Genomic DNA, 19627 nt, shown 5'->3' with positions numbered 1-19627 from the left:
GTGTCCCAGGAAGAGCTGGATTTTTTCAGCCTGTATTTTAAATAGATCAAGAGCCTTATCCTGCTCTTATTGAAGTCAGTGGCCAAACTCCTATTGCTGTGAGTGAGAGCAGGACCGGGCCTGAGGTTTGTAAAGCACTTTGAGCAAGAGTAGTTGCTTAGCAGTGTATGGAACAGGTCAGAAAGGAAAACTGAAATGCCAGGGACGTTTAGGTGGGTGTGATATAATAACCTGAGTTGGAATGAGCTAGGACGCCAGGGTTAGCACCCCTACTCTTGCAGAAAGCACAGTGGGCTCTTGAAGTGGTTGTAACCTTGATTTTGCTTTTCACCCAAAAGTTGGTGCCTCCAGTAGCACAGCACTCCCTAACTCCGTGCTGGGATACTGGCTCAGAGGGGAACATGTCATCAAATGAATTATTAATGCAACGTCCCACAGCACTTGGCTCTTCCTTGAGAGTCTCCCATCCAAATACCGACACAGCTCAATGCTGCTTAGCATGGATGAGCTGCAGCTGATGTGGCTTAGCATCATTAAACTGTGTTGGGAAGCTGTTTCCTAAACTGCCGTAGCTTTGTGCTTAGCTAAAGAGTTCCAAAGCCAGTTGCATTTAGCTTTCTTTTTTCCTTACCCTGCCTGGCGGTTTATCTGGGTCTTGGTTTAACATCGCTTCAAGGGGTGTGTTGGGCATGAAACTTGGACAGTTTTATCCATCACTCTCCACTGACTTGGATGCCACTGGGAAAGTGTCTGTGAACCCATGATCCATGTATCATAGACTCTTTGGCCTGGAAAGGACCTTGAGAAGTCCTCTAGTCCAGTCCCCTGCAGGACTAAGTATTATCTAGACCATTCCTGACAGGTGTTTGTCTAACCTGCTCTTAAAAATCTCCAGTGATGGAGATTCCACAATCTTCCTAGGCAATTTATTCCAGTGCTTAACCAACCTATCAGGAAGTTTTTCTTGATGTCCAACCTAAACCTCCCTTGCTGCAGTAACAACCTTTTATGCACTTGAAAACTGTTATCATGTCCCCTCTGTCTTCTCTTTTTCAGACTAAACAAACCCAATTTTTTCAATCTTCCCTCATAGGTCATGTTTTCTAGACCTTTAATAATTTTTGTTGCTCTTCTCTGGACTTTCTGCAATTTGTCCTTATCTTTCCTGAAATGTGGCACCCAGAACTGGACACAATACCAGTTGAGGCCTAATCAGCACTGAGTAGAGCAGAAGAATTACTTCTCCTATCTTGCTTTTACAACACTCCTGTTAATACATCCCAGAATAATGTTTGCTTTTTTTGCAATGGTGTTACACTTTTGACTCATATTTAGCTTGTGCTCCACTATGACTCCCAGATCCCTTTCCGCAGTACTCGTTCATAGGCAGTCATTTCCCATCTTGTATGTGTGCAACTGACTGTTCCTTCCTAAATGGAGTATGTTGCATTTGTCCTTATTGAATTTCATCCTATTTACTTCAGACCATTTCTTCATTTTGTCCAGATCATTTTGAATTTTAATCCTATCCTCCAAAACACTTGCAACCCCTCCGAGCTTGGTATCGTCCGCAAACTTTATAAGTGTACTCTCTGTGCCATTATCTAAATCATTGATGAAGATATTGAACAGAACACCACTCATTATGCCCTTCCAGCATGACAGTGAACTGTTGATAACTATTCTCTGGGAACGGTTTCCAACCAGTTTTGCACCCTAGTAGCTCCATCTGTGTTGCATTTCTCTAGTTGTTTATGAGACGGTCATGCGAGACAGTATCAAAAGCTTTACGAAAGTCAAGATAGACCACGTCTGTCGCTTCCTCGCTATCCACAAGGCTTGTTACCCTGTCAAAGAAAGCTATCAAGTTGGTTTGACAAGATTGGTTCTTGACATTTAAATTCATGCTGATTGTTACTTATCACGTTATCTTCTAGATGTTTGCAAATCGATTGCTTAATTATTTACTCCATTATCTTTCCAGGTACAGAAGTTAAGATGACTGGTCTGTAATGCCCTGGATTGTCCTTATTTCCCTTTTTATAGATTGGCACTATATTTGCCCTTTTCCAGTCTACTGGAATCTCTCCTGTCTTCCCTGACTTTTCAAAGATAATCGCTAATGGCTCAGATATCTCCTCAGTCAGCTCCTTGAGTTTTCTAGGATGCATTTCAGCAGGCCCTGGTGATGTGAAGACTAATTGTCTAAGTAATTTTTAACTTGTTCTTTCCTTATTTTAGCCTCTGATCCTACCTCATTTTCACTGGCCTTCACTATGTTAGACGTCAAATCACCACCAATCTTCTTGGTGAAAACCGAAACAAAGAAGTCATTAAACACCTCTGCTATTTCCACATTTTCTGTAATTTTCCCCTCCTCATTGAGTTAACGGGCCTACCCTGCCCTTGGTCTTCCTCGTGCTTCTAATGTATTTGTAGAATGTTTTCTTGTTACCCTTTACATCTCTAGCTAGTTTGATCTCGTTTTGTGCCTTGGCCTTTCTAATTTTGTCCCTACATACTTGTGTTATTTGTTTATATTCATCCTTTGTAATTTGACCTAGTTTCCACTTTCTGTAGGACTCTTTTTTTTTGAGTTTTAGATTATTGAAGATCTCCTGATTAAGCCAGGGTGGCCTCTTGCCATACTTCCTGACTTTCCTACTCAGTGAGATAGTTTGCTCTTCTGCCCTTAATAATGTCTCTTTGAAAAACTGCCAGCTGTCTTCAATTGTTTTTCCCCCTAGACTTGCTTCCAATGGGATCTTACTACCAACTCCCTGAGTTTGCTAAAGTCTGCCTTCTTGAAATCCATTGTCTTTATTTTGCTGTTCTCCCTCCTACCATTCCTTGGAATTGTGAACTGTATCATTTCATGATCTTTCACCCAAGCTGCCTTCCACTTTCAAATTCTCAACCATTTCCTCCCCATTTGTCAAAATCAAATCTAGAACACCCTATCCCCTAATAGCTTTCTCCACCTTCTAAAATAAAAAATTGTCTCCAATACATTCCAAGAACTTGTTGTATAATTTGTGCCCTGCTATGTTATTTTCCCAACAGATGTCTGAGTAGTTGAAGTCCCCCATCACCACCAAGTCCTGTGCTTTGGACGATTTTGTTAGTTGTTTAAAAAAAAGCCTCATCCACCTCTTCTTCCTGGTTAGGTGGTCTGTAGTAGACCCCTACCATGACATCACCATTGGGTTTTTTTATCCCTTTTATCCTTACCCAGAGACTTTCAACAAGTCTGTCTCCTATTTCCATCTCAACCTCAGTCCAAGTATATACATTTTTAATATATAAGGCAACACCTCCTCCCTTTTTTCCCTGCCTGTCCTTCCTGAGCAAGCTGTACCCTTCTATATCAATATTCAGTCATGGGTATTATCCCACCAAGTCTGTGACGCCAACTATGCCATAGTTGTGTTATTTGATAGCATTTCGAGTTCTTCCTGCTTATTCCCCGTACTTCTTGCATTAGTATACAGACATCTAAGATACTGATTTGATTTCCTCTCCCAATTCTGTCTTCTCTTCTTTATCCCTGCTATAACAGCCCATGCTCCTCCCAAATTCCAACCCTTCTCCCACATCTCCATGTTTTTGACTTATCTGTGGGCTTTGGTCACCTGCCCCCTTCATACCTAGTTTAAAGCCCTCCTCACTAGGTTAGCCAGTCTATATCCAAATATGCTCTTCCCCTTCCTCGATAGGTGGACCCCATCTGTCTTTAGCAGTCCTTCTTCCTGGAACAGCACCCCATGGTCAAGGAAGCCGAAGCCCTCCTGGAGACACCATTTTCGCAGCCAGGCATTCACCTCCAGGATGCATCTGTCTCTGCCTGGGCCCCTACCCTTAACTGGCAGGATTGAAGAGAACACCACCTGCGCTCCCAACTCCCTCACCCTTACTCCCAGAGCCCTGTAGTCACTTGTGGGAGTGGTGGCTGCGATCCTCCCAGCCTTGGGGGGACATGGCTTCTCCTCCTGCACCTTTGGGGGTGATTCCTCATTGCTCGTTGCCAGGGCAACATATCTGTTTTCCATCACCATGGTGGGTCGGTTGGGGGAGAGGGGTGGAGCACTGCCTGCTGCCAGAAGTAACCAGCAGCCAGTGTCCTCCCTGTGACAGAGCCATATCCTCCTCCTCTAGTGGTGTAATAGCAGTCCTCTCTAGCTGGATAGATCCCTCAGCCTTGGATGTCTCTATATGAATATTCTCAAGGAATTCCTCATGGGCACGGATGCTCCTCAGCCTAGCCACCTCCTCCTGTAGCTCTCCCACCTGCTTCCTGAGAGATTCCACCAGCAGGCACCTTTCACACTGGATGGTCCCCCCAGCCTGGCTTTCTGTGAGTGGGAAATGTAGACCACAGACTCCACAAATCCACACCAGGATCTGGGTAGAGGCATCCATGGTCAGGCTGTCTGTCTGGATACAGGTGGAGGTGACAGGAGCAGTGTTGGCACTGGCGATGCAGCCCTTCCTAACCATAGGGATTATATTATGACTCCCTCCCACAAACACCCTCTCAAACTCCCCTGTTTTGCAGTCCCCTGTTTGCTAGCTCCCCTTGCAGTGCAAGGATGTGCCAGCAGCAGCACAAGGGTGTGCCAGTGTTGCTTAGCTGCTCTTGCTGACAAATTGGCAGGATGCCAGTCTATTTTTGTTTTCTTTATGGTTATAAATGGTCTATTATGGAGAGGATGCCTCGCACACCAGATTACTGTCTGTCGAGGTCTGTGTTGGTATCTTGTGTTGATAGAAAATGGGGGGAGGGTATTTCCTTTCTCTTCCTACCCAGTTGGCAAAGGCCTGGGAGATAATTTTCAGAATAATGTAGATTTAGTGCTTTGCACGTGTGGTCTAGCAAAAATTCCGTGTGTGTGTATGTCTTGAGGAAAACAGTGGAGCAGTATAATCCCCTAAAGAGAATTCATTAGAAGTTAATGGTACAAGATTTTTGTAGTTCTCTGCATATTTGAAACCTTTTATTGTATTTGAATAACACACTGCATGAAATGCCCCCTCTCTAGAGATTTATTCGTAAAGCCCTTACTTGTTTCTCAAGAAAAACTCCCCTTAAACTAGCCACTAACCACCACATCAGCTATTAGTATGCTTCATTTACTTATGATCATAATCCCTGGGCACATGTACATAGAACGCAGTTATGGAAGGAATAATTTCTCCCTCAGACAGGCTAACTATGAAAACCATAAATGGTGTCCTGTCAAACCTATTCATAAAACACACCGCAAACTCTTGGGGACCAATATGCGTAGCATTCCCTTGTGGAGAAGTCCTGTAGAATTTTCTAGAAAGTGACAATCTTTTCATAGATTTTTTTTTTAAACCACACTATAGAATTTAATAGAAAATTAGGACTGTGCTATAGAATTACACAGAATGGTTCAAAAGAGCAATATAAAGGATGTTATTCTCCATTTATTCTACACATTTTAAGAATTATTTCAATAAAGTCATATAGATTTCATCCCATTAAATCCTATAGGATATGTAAAATGATTAGGTTCACGAATTAAAAATACAGAGTTCAGCAAATACTGCAAAAACATACTTGTAATCTATAGACACAGAGAGGAGAGCATGGATTTATAATTAAGATTTTGTATCGATACTGTGTGTTTTTTATGAACAATTAGACGCCACAGCTGAGATACAGTATTACTCTTGGTTAAATTTATAAATAAAGGAGACGTGATCACTGTAAAATTAAGCACAACTGAAAGGTATGTTCCGAAATTATGGATGCAGTAAGAGCCTGGGAATATATTATAAATGACATGTTTCGTTCCCCTTTTGCTAGTGACTAGTGATTTTGAGAGCCTCGGGATTTGGGTGCCCAACTTGAGACATTTTAAAGTGGTCGGGTATTCAGGGCATGCTGAAGATCAGGCCCTTTTTAAGGATTCTCACAATGGGCACTAAAAAATGGAGGCACACAAAATACCTGGTCACTTTTGAAAATTTTGGCTTATATCTTTTGGAAATTTGCTTTTCAGCTCCCTAAAAATATGCTTCCCTTGGTTTTGAGCGTGATGATAAAACAGTAGCAAATTGACAAGGCCAGAACTGGGCTTAACACTAACATACCTTTCCATGTCTTTAGGAACATGAGGTCTTCTGGGCTTTCAAGAGGAAGAGCTGGTGGACTGCATAGACATTGACAACCATTTGTGTGACGAGAGTGGGACCTGCGACAGGAAAGTCATCACTTTGGATATATACGTTAAATCTTAGCCAGTTGCTAGAGGGCAGAAAATTACCAGACATGTCCATAGCCCTCAAGCAAGTTTTTAATAAGGACAAGACGTTCCGTCCCAAACGCAGATTTGAACCTGGGACCCAGAGGTTTGAGCTCCATAAACGAGCACAGGCCTCGCTGAACTCGGGAGTGGACCTGAAAGCAGCCGTGCAGCTGCCCAATGGAGAAGACCTAAACGACTGGGTGGCAGTTCACGTTGTTGACTTTTTCAACAGGATCAACCTGATCTATGGAACTATCTGTGAGTTCTGCACAGAGAGGACCTGCCCGATGATGTCTGGTGGCCCTAAGTATGAGTACCGGTGGCAGGATGACTTGAAGTACAAGAAGCCCACTGCATTGCCAGCACCCCAGTATATGAACCTTCTCATGGACTGGATCGAGGTGCAGATCAACAATGAGGACATATTCCCTACTAGTGTGGGTGAGTCCAAGCAAAGCCTAGAGTCACAAACTGTATTTCACTCTGTGTGCCTGGAATGCTCCATTTCTTTTCCTAATAGCAATGGCTCTTGAATTCAGAGGGTTAGATACTGGAGTGCTGCTGGGGAGGTGTCAGGCATTCCATAGGAGTAGCGTGTCAAAAAATGAAATGTTAGCTTGCTTTTTTTAAAAAAAATATTTAAAATCTTTTCAGCCCAGCCACTCATCCCTGGTAAGCCACTTAGCTTAATTATTTAGGGGTGGCAACAGCAAGGGCAGCAATACCATATTAGCCTATCTGAGGCTAATCGGGTCTGAACCTTCACTGCCTTGCACCTTAAGTAGCCATTGACACCTATACACAGTGAGCATAAAAAGTTACCTAATCAGAATGGTGGCGTTTTACATCCACTTCTCTAAGGTGGAAATGGCTGTGCACAGTGCAAGACAGTGGAGAATCAGGATCACAGTGTGGACTGTTATCCATGGTCCCTTTGCCCCCTCTCCTGTCCCCCCATGAAAAGAAGACGACGGGGGAAAGCGAGAAACTAACTTCCGGAGGAAAAAAATCTAAATCTTGTCTGTGCCCAAGTCTTTATGATGGCTACTGCTGCTAACTGTGGATGAGACATTTTTCCTTAGTCACTTTTCAAGGTAGAACTGCACTTTAGAGGAGGTTTGATTGAACAATTTCTTTTTATTATTGCTAACTTCTTGCAAATCTCAAAGCTGTGTGATTATCCTAAGGGATAAGGGAACGTTGTGTTTATCAGCGTGAGGTTCAGAAAAGATCTGGCTTGATTGAGGTAAAGAGTAGCAACTGGAGGGCGATACTGAAATCAAGTGGTTAAAAGACTACTCAGGCTGGCTTAGTTTAGAAGGGTTTGTTGGGAGGTGAGAGCATGCAGCGAGATTGCAAATATCAGTAAGCTCTGCTGACCTTTGGATTGCCTACTGCCCAGCTCTGATCATCGTGTGGGTGGGCAGACTTGTTGTGGGTTTGTGTTCCAGAGACTTGTCCCTATTCCTTTCCTCTTGTTGCACAGCAGTATGAGAGGTGGTGGTTACAGGCTGTAACCTAAACTCCAGTTCATTGCACAGCAGGAAGAAGGCAGGTTTCAAAGGAAGCTGTGCCTCGTTTTATGGGCAGCAGGAAGTGGTTTTGATTTCTCCAGGTCTCCTTGATTTTTGAACTTTCACTGAAATGTATGTGGGCTTTGTTGAACCGTGGTTGTGTGATGGCCCGTTGCAGTGTTTCACTTCCCTTTGGTAATATCAGTGACTTTGTTTATATGTGCAGAAAATATTTATGGTCAATTCTGTGGCTTTGGGAGAGGCAGATAACATGCTGACAGCTTTATTGAACCAACAAATAATCTATAATACCCAAGCTTTCAGTGCTAATAATCCTCTTTTTTGGAAGAGGTGACTGGAGGAACTTTTTGTCCTGAAACCTTGTGAATTATGAATCATTTGTTAGTCCAATGAGAGGAATCATCTTGTTATCCTCGTCTACTTTGTTGTTAAATTCCCAAAGCCTCCTCGTTAATAAAAGCAGTTAGCTGGTGTCTGGGAGATGGATTCCCCGCTGCCTAGTCCAGGGTGAACCTCTCAGAGCTCTGTGGGAAAGTGCCACAGAGGTTAGACCTGATGCCCGGGCATCAGAACTTCTAGGTTCCATTCCAAGATCAGTTAGTGACTCTTTGGGAAACTTTTCTGTGCCTCAGTTTCTACATACGTAAAATGGAGATAATTGCCACCCAACGATTAACGTATTGGTTGGAAAGCTCTTGGAATAATAGCTGTGCTTAGCTGGCACATTCCATCCATGTTCTGCCTTTCACTGTCCCCACTGCACGAGACAGAAGCTTTGGGACTGTGCTGTGACATGGTTGCTGCCAGAGCTGGCCCTGGACCAATTTGTGCCCCAGGCAAGGAGTGTGTTTGGCGCCTCCCCCTCCATTTGTGAAACTTTTGAATACCTTGCAACACCCCAGGCGGGTCGCCTGCCCCTGAATTTGGCCCTGGTTGCTGCTATCTGAGTCGCAGCTCCCCTGTGCATGTTCTCTTTTCTATGATCTCGATTCTCCTTATTTTCATTCTGAAAAATTAATCACAGTGAAATTCCAAATGCTCATTCCTTGAAGCAACTGAAATTGATTACAAAGGGATATCTGAGCAAAAGAGGTTTGTCTTGTGCCATGCACTATGGTTGCTACCACAGTAGTTTTAAAGCACGGCGAGCATTGTTATACCTCTTTTTAGGCCTTCTTTACGCTGCAGCCACCTCTGTGATCATAAAAAGGAGGGAGAGAAGGGTCTGCAAAAAGAAACTCTGCATCATAAAAGTCTGGCTATTAATGGAGGGATTAATTTACTGCTGTGCATCTCTGCAGTGCACAGTCCCCATAGATTCCTTTAAAAAAAAAGCATGTGTCCTTTGTACAGGATTTGAGCTGCCGTTTCCATTAGCAAATGAATTTACCTAAGGGAATCCAGGGAGGGATTTGTAATGGCAATCCATAGAAACTGTACACATTTCCAAAACTAATCCTATTAAATAACACCCTCTTTAATTTTATATACATCATGCAGACTATTTAGAGTAGGATTTCCATAATTGCTATTAAACACAGTTTTTACTGAAGAGCTACTTGAAGAGGTTGAAAAATAATGTCAGGAGGGCCAGTCCTGTCGGATTTCTTTTTGTTTGGGTCTTGGGTGTTTTTGTTTTTGTTTTCCTTTCCTTTGTGGTTTAAAAAACTGTAACTAGGAACTGGGTGAGTTAAAATGAGATTGTTACCAATTTATAACACAGACATCTGTATATATTTACTCTCATCCCTGGGCCCCCATCAGGGTCAGTCTGTGTGTTTCCTGCGGTCTATGGTCATTTCCTTCTGTGCTTTCTGCAGTCATTCTGAGCCATTCGTTTGCTGATCTCACAGTCTCTCTCTCTCTCCCTCCTGCTAGCATCTGCTGTTGCTAACACACAGGAATGACTGGAGGATGAGAGCAGGACCTGGTATGGGACTTGAGGTGCTGATAGCAGAGTGGTGAGTGGCTAACAAAACCACTTGGCTGAAGATAAGGCGCACTTCCTTCTGACAGTGTGAAGCCTTAAAGGGTCTCTTGTGGTGATAGCCTCTTGCTATGAAGAGCGGTTTCCTTAATTTTTCTCCATTGTTCTCAGTTTGTTTGGATTTTTGTGAAGTGAGATTATAGCGTGTCCGAGGCTAACAGTTCTAGAGACTGAAATTATATAGCTACAAATTTCAAGCTCCCTGCATTCCCCTACTCATATGCCTCAATCCTTGCCTATAGGATTTATATCTGTAGTGTGAAAGATAGTTCAGTCTCTGTGCCCGCTCAAGGCTACTGTGTTGAGGCCATCAACACTGGTTTTGATGGTGGTTTTTTTTTTGTAATTTTTTGATTTTCCTAAAAAAACCAACCAGACAATGAAAAGTACAAAAAGCTAAATGGTTTCCAGCTTGTATATGTTTCCAAATACCACATGTTGCATGGGATCACCAGCAGAATTATAGAATTATGCAATTTTACGACTTGTCAAAGCTGCAAGGCCAAGCAGCACAAAGCCAGACAACATAAACATAACATGTTAGGGTGGGAATAACAGTAATAAAATAGGAGACTGTGGACATAAATAGGGAGAGACAGGGAGGGCGGGAAGTCGGTGGAGGGGAAATGAGAAGAGGTTTGATGGAATGGCTGGTTTGAACCATCTCAACTTTTTTTTTTTAAATGTACAAATGTATCTAGAAATGGGGTTCAAGTTTCATAGAATTCATGTCATTGCTCTCTATGGCGATAAGCTCTTTTTTCTTTGGCTGATAAGTCAGACACGTCTGAATACCGCTGCTCTATTCTGGACATAAGCCTGTTCTTCCCTTTTTGTAAACTCGTGCTTGACTGATTGCAGCCCTCAAGAACCAGTCTTTGTGGTAGAGTTAAACCCAGGTTAGCAGGTAGATAACCTAGGATATAATTTTTGGCTGAGGTTTGGCTGCTGAAGCCTAGCACTATTGATGTGGACTCTTCTCCAGTGGAGACCAACTCATCATGTAGGCCCTCAAACAACCATCACGTGGCACCAACTTTCAGTGACTGTCTACCCAGGCTGGATTCAAATTGATGACTTAGCAACCAAAGTCTCCATACCCTCTTATGTATCTCTTGGACCATCCAGTTTCTTTTCTCTTTCCCCCCTCCCCTCCGTATGATCTTTGGTCAGCAGGTAAAAGGCATGGTGAACATTTTTATATTCGAGGATCAGGAAATAGTAGATCCTGGGAACAATTGCAGTATTTGGTGAGTTGCAGTTTTCATCTTTGAGAGCGATTAATTACAATATGCTGTGTGTAGACAGTGCTGAGAGGGGAACTGGGTGATCTAACAGCAGTTTGATGTGCTCATTGTGTGCACAAAATGAATTAAATTACTGATGGCTCTTCTCTCTCTCCCCCCCCCCCTACATTGGGCATAATTATTTTTCATTGAGATTTTGGTGGGGAAATGTTTCTCTTCGAAGAGTCACTGAAAAAAATACTCAGATTCATAGATTTTTAAGGACAGAAGGGACAGTTAGACCTCCTGCATAACAAAACCCAGAGAACTTCACCAAGTGACTTTGCATCAAGCACATAACTTGAAATGATGAGAATTCCATGTGAAAGACAGTATGTTCTGGTAGATTGAACATGGGCTGGGAGCCAAGAACTTCTGCATCATAGTTCCAGCAATGATAAGTTATTTAAGTGGTGGTGTAAGTTACACATTGGGTATAAATTGATCAGAAACTGGATAAATACTAAAGGAGCACCGGTTTGGCATTCAGTGGAAGTGCAAAGTTACTTATGCTCTAGGCCTTGTCTACACTAGGATTTGGAAGGTGTTAGCTAACACATGTTAACAGCCTAGTGTAGCCAATGCGGTGTTAAAACTGAGGCTCTTCCCTAGGCTTTCACTTGACCAGTTTAACACATCTTAAAAAGTACACTGCCCTGTGTACGCTAGGGTGTGAATGCGTGGTAGCTAACACCTTTCAGATCCTGGCGTCGATCAGGCCTGAGAGGTGAGGGAGTGGTATAGTATCCTGTGGGAAAAGTTCTATAGAATGTCATATGGATGAAACCGGGGATCCTAACAGACATTCAATAGGGTTTGTATAGTTTCTTTTTAACCAACACCAGGAGCTGTATATGGCCTCTATTGATCTGACCAAAGCCTGTGAGGCTCTGTGGAAAATCATGTCAAAGTTTGGCTGCCCAAGCAAATTTATCACCATTGTAAGACTCCTCCACGACCAGATGACTGCCTCCATCCTGCGCGGTGGCTCTACCTCTGAGCCCTTTGTCATCCGAACTGGCGTAAAACAAGGTTGTGTACTGGCACCCACCCTTTCCTCCATTTTCTTAGCAGCTATAAAACATTAACCCAATACTGTCTACCACAAGGCATTGGCATCCAATATCGATTGATGGCAACCTCTTCAACCTTTCTCGTCTCCGTGCCAGAACTAAAGTAATATCGGCAACAATAACCGAACTCCGGTACACAGATGATTGTGCTGTAGTTGCACACTCAAAGGAGGATCTTCAAACAGCCCTTAATTGCTTCTCTGAAGCTTACAAAAGCCTAGGGCTAACTCTGAACATCGGCAAAACACAAGGTCTCCACCAGCCAGTCCCTGGTCAATCATGAGACCCATCAAGGAAGATCTACATCGACAGTGAAGAACTGGAAAATGTAGAATACTTTGCCTATCTTGGCAGTCATCTCTCACAGAGGGCAGACGTAGATGTTGAGATTCAGCACAGAATCCGCTGTTCCAGCCTTGCCTTTGGCAGACTGTCTCGCCAGGTGGGTGTTCAACAATCACAACATCAGAACACACACTAGACTTTTAGTTTATAAAGCGGTGGTAATCCCAACTCTCCTCTATGGCCGTGAGACTTGGGTAACCCACAGAAAACATCTGCAATACCTAGAATGCTGGCACCAGCACTTTCTTCGGAAGATCCTCAATGTAAAGTGGGAGGATCGTCGCACTAATGTCCGTGTCCTTACAGAGGCCAACATCTTCAGTGTTGAGGCCCGGATTATCCAGCACCAACTGAGGAGGAGCGAGCACTGTGTGCACATGTCTGATGTACGCCTACCAAAACAACTGCTGTATGCCCAACTCACCAAAGGAGAAAGGAAACGGGGAGGCCAAAATAAACTCTTTAAAGACACTCAAGATAAACATCAAGAGATGTGGCATTAACACCAGACACTGGGAGACAGCAGCCCAGGATAAGGATAACTGGTGAAGACTTGTCAGAGAAGAAACGTCCACTTTTGAGGAAAATCGCCTTGCCCTGGTTGCAGGAAAGAAAGGAAAGACAGTTGTTACGCAGCAATCACAGCCCAACCCTGTCTTCCAACACCACCTGCAGCATCTTCCAACGAGTCTGTGGCTCAAGGATCGAACTCTTCCGTCACGAAAGGACCCATGAAAAATAAAACCTGTGAAAGAGATCATCATTGACCTCGAGGGATCGCTGAGGAGCATTTTAAGACAGGGATATGATTCTCTATTAAGTTACATAGAATGGTTCAAAAACGTCTATAGAATAGTTACAATTGTCGATTACTTTTCCAGTAGTAATATAAGACTTTTCCAAATGGGCAGGAAAGTAGCTAACAAGAGAGTATAAGTTAAAGCAGGTCCCTTGTACTTTAGCTCCTCATCTGCTTATGCCAAGGCTGGATTTGGTTTAAAGAAGAGCTTTGTTTCATAGTCCATTTCCTCCTCACACTTTGATCTTCTTCCCACCACAACCCCTACACTCTCACTTGCACATTCCCTTTTTTTGGCCTTTGGGACAGCACATTTGTTGTCCTGGAAGTGACAACAATGTTGAGGCTGTTGGATAATGTTAAAAAGAGTAATGACCCACATGATCAACTAGCTCCAGTAACAACCTTTTGGGAAAATCCTATAGAATAAATATTAAAATCTTTGTTTTGCGGCCGTCCTCTACAGCTTAATAGAGAATTGTAACCCTACTGTGGAATCCTACGAAAACAAAATAGCAAGGATTTAATTCTCTATTAAATTTGACTGGTTTTAAGAGTAATTTCTATAGAAGCCAGTTCAGTTCTTCTTTAGGATCGCAAGAGAGGGGATTAGCAGCATTCAAATAACCAAGTCCAAATTAGTGAGCCTATAAGTAGCTTCAGAAGAGGCTTGGTGTAAATCTGACACCACTGGCAAACAATCCAAGCAAACACGAATTTATGGTCTAGTCCATAGTTTCCTGGTGGTGTCCACAGTCATATTGTGGGTTATCTCTCATCTTCCAGGGGTGTATGAGATGATGACAGCATCTGCCATGCAATGTTCTGAAATGGTTCAATATGGACCATTGTTTCCAGGGTAGGCTGAAGCCTGGAAGATCTTTTGTCGGGCTGGCAATCGGGTGCGTGTTTGAGACGTTAGCTTATCCCAGGATTCTTTCCAGTGTGTCTCAGGGTTGAGTGAGAGAGCTTTAAGAGCTTTAGTCCTGTTAAATTTCATTAATACCTTATCAGTTTAATCCCTATTAAATTACATGGGAATTTCCATTAAGGAAGAATTGGCTTCTTTCAATAGAATTTATTAATTTAACAATTTCCATTTGGCTATAAAGGATAAACTAAAACAAAAGGTATAAAACATATTGTATGCCCTTGTCTCACCCTGTCCTGGTACTGGTTATTAATTAAAGGCCTGGGTAAACAAGTGTGCCCTGGACTTTGGTGGACTACTAGGGGAAGCCAGTTCTATACCACAGCAGAGTATCCTAACTCTCTGATCTGGGAAAGCATAGGTTTCTCCTTCTGTGATTGGGAAGTGAGAGAGGTTAAAAGAGGGCGATTCCTTCTGCACTCTTTGCCCTGCATGAGTGAAGAAATCAACAGGGCACGGACAGGTGTGTGGTCATTGCATCTCTCCAGTCATCAAACCACATCAAGTTTGTGTGTGTGTGTGTGTGTGACTATTGCAGAACATTTCTGCTTTCAAGAAAGGTTTTGAGGCCCTGCCGACCTAGGTTATATGTCAAAGTCTCCACCACCCTGTTTTTTTGTTTCTGTTGTTCAGGAGCTAACAGATGTCTCTGCATAAACTGGGCCAGAAGATAAACTAACTCACAAACTTAAAAAAAAAAAAAAAAAAAAAAACAGTTGCCGCCTCTTCCAGCAGGGCTGAGAAGCATCCCACTAGCCCCCTCTGGATAATGAACAATGCAGTTTACAAGATAATTAGAAGCCTGGCCTTTTCACCACTGCAACGCCTGTCTTGTGTAGCTGATTATCCTTGTTTTTATGTGTTATATAACCTGCGTTAACCCCCTCAGGCTCTGTGCCTATGAAAGAATGAGGGCCAAAGCATAGAAGTAGTCTAGACAAGCTCCAGGCGCAATCACTCTTAATTACTTTGGGGTAATAGTGATCACCACAGCTCCGTACTATCGCCCATCCCATCTGTCGTGCCATTTTAATCAGAAGCGACTGCAGTGCTCTTTTAGTTAGTAGACTAATGCCAAGACTCAAAACACTGGCTAATTTTGAGTTGGTAAGTATCCAGTATGGAAACAGTGCAGTTCAGAACACATTGTATGTTCTTTAGGGATCGGCTATTGGGAGTTTTAAGCGACTAGCTAGTGTACGGCTACAAGGTCAGAAACAGGACAGCTTTGGCCAACTGTTGCTCTCATGTAGACCAGTGTAATTCTGACTTCAGTGGGACTGCTCTGGAGTTACTGAGAGCAGAAATTGTCACTTGGACACTCAATGTAAACGTTCCTTTGGAGGAGCTCTCAAAACTTGAAAGTGCCAATATCCTCATCATTGAAGCTTTCTCACGATGACATTGTGAGTCCCAGATTTATTCTCTCTCAGTGGCATTCAGAGCAGCTTTGCCCCATTTCTAAGGTATGTTTTCGAACTGCTAGCCCTATACACTCAAGCTGAAATTTGAAAATCGGACTCTGCTTCCCACTTCTTAAATCGTGACCATTAACAATCCATCAGCAGCAGTGCCTGCTGCAGTCCCTGGATCAGGGCCGGCTCTAACTTTTTTGCCGCCCCAGGCAAAAAAGAAGAGTGCCGCACCCCCCACCCCCGCGAGCACCGCGCAGCTGAACCCCCCCCAGCGCTGCCGAAATTCCCGCCCCTCCGAGCGCCGCGCCGCCCAAAGCCTCTGCCCCCCTCCGAGCACCGTGCCGCGCCAGCCCCCACCCCCCCAGCACCGCGCCAAGCCCCCGCCCCCTCCAAGCGCCGCACTGCCCGAAGTCCCGCCCCCCCAGCGCCGCGCCGCCCGAAGCGGAAACAAAAAAAAAACCCCTCCAACGCTGCCCCGACGAACCAAAAAATAAATAAATAAATAAAAACCCGAGCGCCGCCCTGCCCCAAGTTGCCGCCCCAAGCACGTGCTTGGTCGGCTGGTGCCTGGAGCTGGCCCTGCCCTGGATGAGCTGATTTGGGCTCAAGGGCAGTTATTTGCTATTGTTGAGGGGCGGTGTGTTGGAGTAAAGTGGAAGGAGAGAAGGAATAGTACCTCTGTGCAGCGTGAATCCTTCCCTGTGCTGTTTCTGAACCCCCCGCACCCCCCACTTGCATAGAGCAGATTGGAAAACGACCATGTTGCCCAAAATTAGGAAACAAAAGATCTCATGTTCCCCCCGCCATAAGTACAAATGCAGTAAACCTCAAATAAGCACTTTTAGTGGTATAGCGTGTAAGGCCTAATGATCTAAACGAGGAGAACCTTTTCCAAGTGCAAGCTCCGCATTGACAAAAGGCTTTGTGGTTCACCAGAGTCCTCTTCCCCAGTGAATGCTGCTGGCTTGTTGCCATGTGTGCAGCTTAATGGAGGACACAGTCTGCTTCCAGTTCAAACATGTAAATTACACCTTATCTCAGTCCTCTGTTGACAAGAGTCTGCAGCAGAAAACAACGGTCAGTTCTTAGACGTTATTTCACAAGGAAATCCTTCACTCAGTTGGCATGAGGGTGGAATTGTTTCTCAACTGGAGAGTGTATATTACAAGACTGGCTCCCCATCTGTTGAGTTCCTTTATATCATGGCCATCACCATGGTATCTGAGAGAGTTTATTAAAATGAACCTAAAAAGGTTTCAGATTTTCTCCATGCTGCAGGGTTTTTTTGTTAATGGTGGGGTTAATGAAGGAAAGCTCAGGGTTAGGGCCAATAAGTGGGTTTGATATTTCATTCCAAAGGGGCTGAGACTTGTGCTCTGATCTCTCCTGGGAGCAGGATGCAGATTTGTGGGCCAGTCACAAGAAGAGCTTTGTCATCTGCATACATAGGTCTTACCCTTGAGCTTGAGAGTTCAACTGTTCCAGCGGAAAGTAACTGCCCTAGCAGGTCCTGATCACGTAGGGTCAGATGTCTCTTGTATTAACTAGGGCTAGTCACACAGAGGGCTTACAATCACACTCACAACCTGAACTCCACACTCACCTAGACTAGGATCTATTGCATTGAGACATTTGTACAGCAGGGGTAAAGTCAGCAGTGTATTGTTTGTACATGGTGCTGGAGTTCACATGGTCTGTTTTGAGTGTGAGGAACTGGATGCTTACATGGGGGTTAGTTATTTACTAGAATGGAAAGCAAGTTTGCTAGTGAGTTGAAGCGTCTGTGAGTGACTTTCTTTTGCAGAGCTAAATGACATTCTTATGAATCAGGGGAATAACTCTTTGTGTGAAACCTTTGAAAAGTGGCTTGTGTCTGAGATGTTATGAGACTTCAGATGTCGGTGACATTTTGGATTTGGTGTGTCTTTGGCTGTTTAGCAAGAAGAACCCGAAGAAAGTGAAACTTGCAGAGAAAATTTTCAAACAGGGTTCATTTCCCCATGTTTGCTCTGCAAAAGTTAGTAAATATTTTGCCAGGGCCGGCTCTAGGCACCAGCAAAACAAGCTGGTGCTTGGGGCGGCACATTTTTAGGGGCGGCATGGCCGGCACCAGAATGCTGCCCCTAAAAATGTGCCCCGGCCGCTCTAGCTCACCTCCGCTGCCACTCGCGTGCTGCTACGCGCCCTCCCTCCCAGGCTCTCAAGCCTGGGAGGGAGGGGGAGCAGCGGCGCGCAAATCAGCTGTTTCTTGCCTTGGACGGCAAAAATCCTAGAGCCGGCCCTGTATTTTGCCATACAAATATTGTGGAAAATTCAGTTGTGCTCAGAGAAGTTATTTAGTGTGTTACATTAGAATACATGCTTTTGAGAGCAGTGACCATATATGTCTTTGTGTGTTTGTGCAGAACCAATCTCAGTGGGGCCCTGATCATAAATGGGCCTTCAGATGCTACAGTCATGCATCAATAATAGTCAGAATACAATTTAATCATTAAGGAATAAAGGAATTTTAATCCAGTGTTTGGTGCAAATCTCAATACAGTCTTCCCTATGGAGCTGCGTGGCTGCCTCTGTCATATGCACTACAGATCAAATTCCAAAGCTTTGTAAGTAGGTATAACTTCATTGCACCTGTTTACACCACAGTTGCACCGGCTACACCAGGTCTGAATTTGGACCTGTTTTTTATTTTTATTTTTTTGGAAACAAATGGTAGAATTAGAAATCAAACAGACAATAGCTTACTTTAAGGCAACCCTCATGTCTTTATAGACATTTTTGGACTTAATTCAAGTATGTGCTTAAAAAGTAACTGGTTAAACTTCTGATAATAAAAGCCATGTGTGATCCCTTATGCTTAAAAAATATATATATATCAGGGACCACATACTCAGATAGATAGTTTAAAACATTAGTTCACACCACTCTTGGATTCCTCGGTGCTGGAGAGAATTATTCTGTATAGGTTCTTCTATCATCATAATTTCCAGTGTATTTGAGCACCTTCTGGTAGAGCATTGAGTGATGTGACTAACATCTGTCACATGTGGCTTGTTCTTTAATCCTCTTCCCTCAGGGAGAATTGTGTGTGCAATATAGTCTTTTAGTTTGGTAGAATGTTGTTCAATGTATACGATGCTGTGTGTTTATATTAGAGAAGCCAGCTTAAAGGAGTGTGCCTTGCACTTGGAGTGGAAGGTAGTGAGCTTTGTGATGGTGGGCCCTTAGTTCCTGTGGGAGTTCCATAGTCTCAGACTAGCCCCCCAGGAAAGCTCTGTCTCGTGCACAGATTAGCTTTATCCCGGTGCTAGAAAATTCCATTGTGCCTGATGAGTGGAGTTATTGTTTTCAATGTTCATCTCAGAGCTTTAGGCGATCTTTTAGGTATACTGGGCCCTGGCTTGAAGATAAGGACGAGTGCAATTCAATCGCTGTACACCACTTTGGAAATTTCTGAACGTGTGTGACAAGTCTAATAGCTTAACTGATGTACCGGTAGGAATGAAGTACTGAAGGAGCCATGTTGCCTGCATTTTTCTCCTAGATCACAGTTGAGTTGCAGACCCAAATGTAAAAGCATAACATTGTTGTGTGTTTATATTAAACACCGAGTTAGGTTAAGGGAACACTGGTTAGGGAACACAGCAAAAGAGAAAAATGAAGAAGAGCATATCCTTTGTGACAGTCATTTCATAGGAATAACTCTTGTATGCCAGTGATGTACTCTGTCTCTATCAGTTGTCTTCTGCTCTGCAGAGGTCAGTGGTTGTTCTAGATATAGTTTCTGTTCTATGAGATTGTATTTCCCGTGCTAGATGTATTAGCCAGTAACTAAAGTGGAGAGCATGAGGCCGAGTGCACTAACTTTTACATTTAATGACACCTAGGCAGCCTTTTGCCCCTGAAGAAGGGTGCACAAATGAAAATGAGTGTGTAGTGCCTTCTTTTCATGTGTCAGAACTATTGCACAGCTTAGCACTG

At 43.6% G+C, this 19627-nt stretch overlaps 1 protein-coding gene across 2 annotated transcripts in view; it reads left to right on the top strand.

Annotated features, from left to right (window-relative positions):
• Positions 1–19627, top strand: part of LOC112116002 (MOB kinase activator 3B) — a 161474-nt gene that overhangs the window by 58100 nt on the left and 83747 nt on the right. For both annotated transcript variants that reach the window (XM_024213263.2, XM_024213262.3), the window contains exon 2: positions 6137–6716. In XM_024213263.2, coding sequence (XP_024069031.1) covers positions 6299–6716 — 418 coding nt within the window. In that variant the 5' untranslated portion in view covers positions 6137–6298. The remainder of the gene's footprint in view (positions 1–6136; positions 6717–19627) is intronic.

Source organism: Terrapene carolina, unplaced genomic scaffold (assembly GCF_002925995.2).
Source record: "Terrapene carolina triunguis isolate 2854851 unplaced genomic scaffold, T_m_triunguis-2.0 Scaffold35022, whole genome shotgun sequence".
Lineage (NCBI taxonomy): Eukaryota > Metazoa > Chordata > Testudines > Emydidae > Terrapene > Terrapene triunguis.
Note: the sequence above shows the minus strand (reverse complement) of the source record. Positions and strands in the feature narration are given on the sequence as shown.